Below are 5,737 nucleotides of genomic sequence, written 5' to 3' on the forward strand. Positions count from 1 at the left end.
TTTTTCCACAACCATCTTTGGCTCTTGGTAAGTATTACTTTCAAAATTTAAGAGTTTTATTTAGGATCAGATAAAAGAGGGTATTACCAGAAAAGTATACATACACAAATCACTTAAACCTTACCCCAAATAATGCCAGATTCTGTGAGACCAGAAGTATAGCATTGATGAAATTATGTTCTACAAGTAAGATAAATGTTATAAAAATATATTCTTTGGAGAAATTAGATTTTGAATATTATACCTCAGAAAACATATCTTCTGGAAGTGAATACTAATATCTGGTGTGTAATTTTGATCTCCTACATTTGAAATTTGTTTGTGATTACAATTAAATAATTTTCTAAAAAAAACAGTAAATGATGCATTAAAATTCTTTTTGTAATATTATTATACATTAACCATTTTCTTTACATTTTCTGAAATCATAAAGAGAAACACAGTAAAATAAGCCTATTCTCTGAAGTCTCTGTCTTGGTAGAATGAGAGAGTTAACATTTAATAGCTATGACTCTCAATAAGTTATGCAAACAGTCTGTGCCCTTTATCTCACTTAGAAATGTGGTTAATAGTAGCACTCCTAACATAATATTCCCATGTGAAGTAAATATATTAATAAGAAAAAGCTTTTGGAAGAATGTCAGGCTTACTCTAATTACACAAAATGATAGTTTATATTATATCACACCAAAGGGTCAATGTATGCCCATTTCTGTATTTTGGGATCAAATTTATATTCCCCATTACATTCTGTAAACCAATTGTTGTTATAAATTTTTATATACTAATGTAATATATAAGTTGACATTTATGAACTCATTCCTGCCAGGTATCACCTTTCTCCACAGTTTGAAGCAGTGGACAGAATGGACAGAAGGAATAACACACATGTGTCTGACTTCATCCTTATGGGGCTGACAGAATCTGAAGAGATCCAGCTGGTCCTCTGTATCATATTTCTCATCATATACCTGGTCAGTGTGCTGGGAAACACAGGGATGATACTAATCATCCACCTGGATATCCAGCTTCACACCCCCATGTACTTTTTTCTCAGTCACCTGTCATTTCTTGACCTTACTTACTCAACAGCCATCACACCTAAAACTTTACAGAACTTACTGACCTCCACGAAGCACATTTCATACATAAGCTGCTTCACCCAAATGTACTTTTTTATCTTCTTGGGTGCTGTTGAATGTTTTCTTCTCTCCTTGATGGCATATGATCGCTATGTAGCTATCTGCAATCCTCTGCACTACTCTGTTGTTATGTCCAAAAGACTCTGCTACTCCCTCATCTTTGGGTCCTATTTCATTGGCTTTACAGAATCAATTGCCAATGTTCTTTGCATTAGCAGACTGGATTTCTGTGACTCCAATGTAATCCATCACTTTTTCTGTGACATCTCTCCAATCCTAGACCTGTCCTGCACTGACACACGTGGTGTGGAAATCATGATATTCATTTTTGCTGGCTCTACTCTAATGGTTTCTCTTATCACAATATCTGTGTCTTACCTGTCTATTCTGGCTACTGTACTGAAAATTACTTCCACTTCAGGAAAGCGAAAAGCCTTCTCTACATGTGCCTCCCATCTCCTGGGAGTCACCATCTTTTATGGCACTACCATTTTTACATATTTAAAACCACGCAAGTCCTATACCTTGGGCAAAGATCAAGTGGCTTCTGTGTTTTATACTATTGTGATTCCCATGCTGAATCCACTCATTTACAGCCTTAGGAATAAAGAAGTGAAAAATGCTCTCAAAAGACTCATGCAGAAGAGACAGAACTTCAGGCAATTAAAGTAACATCATTTTTAAACAGTTAACTTTTCTCTCCTTTCCTGTGGAGTATTTTCTTGTTCTCTCCAAAAAGCAATGAAGTCCTTTCATTTGTTTGTATTTCTGTTGAACCATTCCTTACTTAATCAAATATAATATTGGCCATCTCCAAAGGCATGTCCTTTGAAATTCATATTATAATTACAAGCCATAAAATATGTGTTAAAAACATGGCCCATTGTTTTTAAGGGCAACTTATCCTCAAAATGAGAAAATATTAATGTCCTATTTTAAAATACAGCAGAGAAATTACCATGCATTCTCCAATGACAGAGAACTTTATTATGAAACAGAGCTCAGTTTTGGCACACTGGTAATAGTTTCAGAAACCATGTCATGTACTATACAGAGAAGAAATGTAGCAGAGTAATTAGGAGCACTGCCTTTGGAGCCAAACATTTGAAGATTTATATTCTATATCTACTCTCCTTTTAGCTGTGTAAGCCTTACTAAATCACTGACTTCAATGTTTCCATTTCCACAACTCCACAAGATAATTAATATATCCAGGTCCATACAGTTTAATAAATATTGAATCATTTAAGGCAGTACTAATAAATGCTGACCATTATCATTAGAATATTTCTATTCCTGCAATATTTTTAATACACGATGGCTTTCTCTGAAAGATTATTCAATTGTGTTTTACAAATTACTTTTGGTTAATTTAATTGATGAACACACAAACAATTAAGGGAAAACTCAGAACTATAAGGACACATGGACCAAATCAAATAGAAATGGGATCTGGGGAGGGGGGTGGCTATGGATCGGCTGAGGGATGTAGTGTGGGGAAAATGGAGACAATTGTACTTGAACAACAATAAAAAAAAGCATTTTGCAATTTTGGAAACACATTGGTATATGTTAACCTTGGAGAAGATTTGGATAACTTTGAAAAATGAAGGAAATGGAAATACCTTAGCAATTGTTAACAGTTTGGAATGTGTTCTTGTACACCACTGGTTATGAAAGTAGGTATGTACATCTATTACATATATAAGCAAGATTTCTGTCCTTTTTATTTACCTTTTGCAGTTTTCTGTACATATTTACATGTTTAACATTTGCATTGAATTCAGAGATGAATGTGTTTTTAGTATATGGTCAAAAAATCAAACTTTTATGACAGAATGCTTTGGACCTGAAATTTTGTAAATTCATCAATTTAAAAATCTTTGTGCAGGGATACCAGGAGATAAGTAGTATATCTTTAGTGGCCACTTTCCAAAAATGTTAAATCTTTACCTTTTTGTGATGTAGCAATAAATCTCAGTAAACTTCCTTTTAATGCTCTGTGTATGTTTAAATTTATTGTCTATTTCTCAATATTTATAGGCTTCTTGTGGTCATTCAAAATAAATTTTTAAACTAAATTCTTGATTCATTGTTTTGTATTCTACAAGACATGTTGTAAAGCTAAGAGTTGAAAAATTTTGTGGCAAACTAGAATTTAGGTAGAATGCTAAAATTTCATTATATTCCATTTTTTCCTGTACATAATCTGTAATTTCTTTTATATTTCTGTTATTTGAGGGTTATTTAAAAACATACTTTTTCATTTTCTACATATGTGTATTTTTGAAAACCACTTTATTGAAGTATACTTGACATTTAAAATTTGCACATATTTGATGTATGCATTTTGTGGAATTTTCCAAAAGTATACACCAATACATATTAGTTTGTCAAATTTTTACCCAAAAGGTCATAGCATGGTCTTATCAACAGGGCCCTTATCTTTGCACCTTGATGAGCAAAAAGTGGGATCACTGGGGCAAAAGACAATTCCATTTTTTAAATTTTGAGGAAACTCCATACTGTTTTTCATAGTACTGCATAGTCAGCATTTTCAGAAAGAGTGAACAAGAGTTCTCTTTCTTTTACATTGTCACCAACACTTGTTGTTTGTTGATTTATTGATAATGGCTATTCTGATAGGTGTGAGGTGACATCTCATAACTGTGGTTTGAACTGGTATCTCTCTGATGATTACTGACACTGAATATTTCTTCAAATGTCTTTTGGCCATCTGTATGTCCTCCTTTGGAGAAGTGTCTATTCAGGTCTTTTGACTATTTCTTAATTGGGTTCGTTCACTTTCTGGTGTTGAGTTGTGTAAGTTTTCCATACTCCTACAGATTAAACCCCTTGTCAGATGTATCATTGGTAAATATGTAATTCCATACAACAGGTACCCTTTTCATTTTGTTGATGGTTTCTTTTGCTGTACAGAAGCAATTATTTAAATACTGTGCATCATTATTTTTAGAACTGAACTTTCATCTTTTTTATTTTACTAATTCAAAAGAGTCAACTAAGTGTCTATCAGTAGATGAATGGATAAAATAACTGGCAATTTACACTATGGAATACTACTTGTTCATAAAAAAAGAAAATCTTATCTTTGCTACAGCATGGATGGACCTAGAGAGCATTATGCAAAGTGGAAGAAGCCAGTCAGAGAAAGACAAATACCATATGATTTCACTCAACTGAACTAACAAGCGAAATAGACACAGATTCATAGATAGAGAGGACGTTGACCACTGTTTTGGATTTGGGGGTTGAAGGCATTGAGCCAAAAACATGGAGGACCCTCGAACAAGAACAACATTGTGGTGACTACCTGGGAGGGGGTGGGTAGAATGGAAGAGAGTATAAGGAGGATAAACAGTAATGGAAAAAATAATAAATAATAACATTTAAAAAGTGGATCTTTATCCACACCTAAAATTATCTTCTGAATGTTGAGAGCATTAACAGACTTCCCTATAAAAGTTCCTTTTAACAGATGTTTTAAGAATCCTCACCAAAGAGTATGTTTATTGGTTTTGGAAAGAAGGAAAGACAGAACAAGAGAGAGAAACATCAATGTGGCAAAGAAACATCAATAAGTTGCCTCTTATATGTGCCCCTACTGGGGATCAAATAAGCAACCAATTTTTCCACCCAGCCAGGGAATTGAACCCAAAACTTTTGTTGTATGGAATGACACTCCAAACAACTGAGAACCCCGCCCCCACCACGGCAGTTAGAGACACTTTCATATCTGCAAGAAGAACAATTTCATGTGCAGGAAGTGATCCAATATTCACAAGAACATTTTAAACTTATTTTCAGTGTATATATCTTTATCTATCTCTCTATCCATCTATCTATCTATCTATCTATCCTATTTATAGAGGGAAAGGGAGGGAGAAAGAGAAACAGAGAAACATCAGTCTGTGATGACCTCTTGTACACCCCCACCTGGGAACCTGGCCTGCAACTCATGGGCCCTAAACTGGGAATTGAACCAGCAACTGTTTGGTTCTCAAGCCAGCACTCAATCCCCTGAGCCACACAGCCAGGGCTCAGTCTATATCTTTTCAAATTATTCCTTTGTTTCTACATCTTGAAAAAATAATACCCAACATAAAATTATAGCTTTCTTTCCATACTTTTTAAGTCCATATACAAGAAAACATTTGACTATATATAAAAACTTTATAACCCACCCCCCTCTGCAGCCCTAGTAGTGTCAACGGGAGGCAAGAATGACCGCTGGGTCCACCAAAGCCTACCCACTGCTGCATTCCCACCTCCAGCCTGAATATCCCACTACCATTGCCATTATGCCCAAGAGAAAGGTTGAGGGGCATTTTCAAGGACATAAAGCCAAGATGAAGGATGAACCACAGAGAAGATCCACCAGGTCATTGGCCAAACCTACTCCTCCAAAGCCAGAGCCCAAGCCTAAAAAGGCCCCTGCCAAGAAGGGATAGAAGGTACTCACAGAGGAAAAGGGAAAAACTGACGCTGGCAAGGATTGGAATTACCCTGCAGAGAATGGAGATGCCAAAACAGACCAGGCACAGAAAGCTGAAGGTGGTGGAGAGGCCAAGTGA

The 5,737-nt window shown here is 35.3% G+C and overlaps 1 protein-coding gene and 1 pseudogene across 1 annotated transcript; both read left to right on the forward strand.

Annotated features, from left to right (window-relative positions):
* The first annotated feature begins 866 nt into the window (after positions 1 to 866).
* Positions 867 to 1,814, forward strand: LOC114490202 (olfactory receptor 8H1-like). Its single transcript, XM_028504127.1, has one exon. The coding sequence runs from the start codon at positions 867 to 869 to the stop codon at positions 1,812 to 1,814; it is 948 nt and encodes a 315-aa protein (XP_028359928.1).
* Positions 1,815 to 5,464: 3,650 nt separating this feature from the next.
* Positions 5,465 to 5,737, forward strand: LOC114490198 (annotated as a pseudogene).

Source organism: Phyllostomus discolor, chromosome 6 (assembly GCF_004126475.2).
Source record: "Phyllostomus discolor isolate MPI-MPIP mPhyDis1 chromosome 6, mPhyDis1.pri.v3, whole genome shotgun sequence".
In the NCBI taxonomy this organism is placed as follows: Eukaryota; Metazoa; Chordata; class Mammalia; order Chiroptera; family Phyllostomidae; genus Phyllostomus; species Phyllostomus discolor.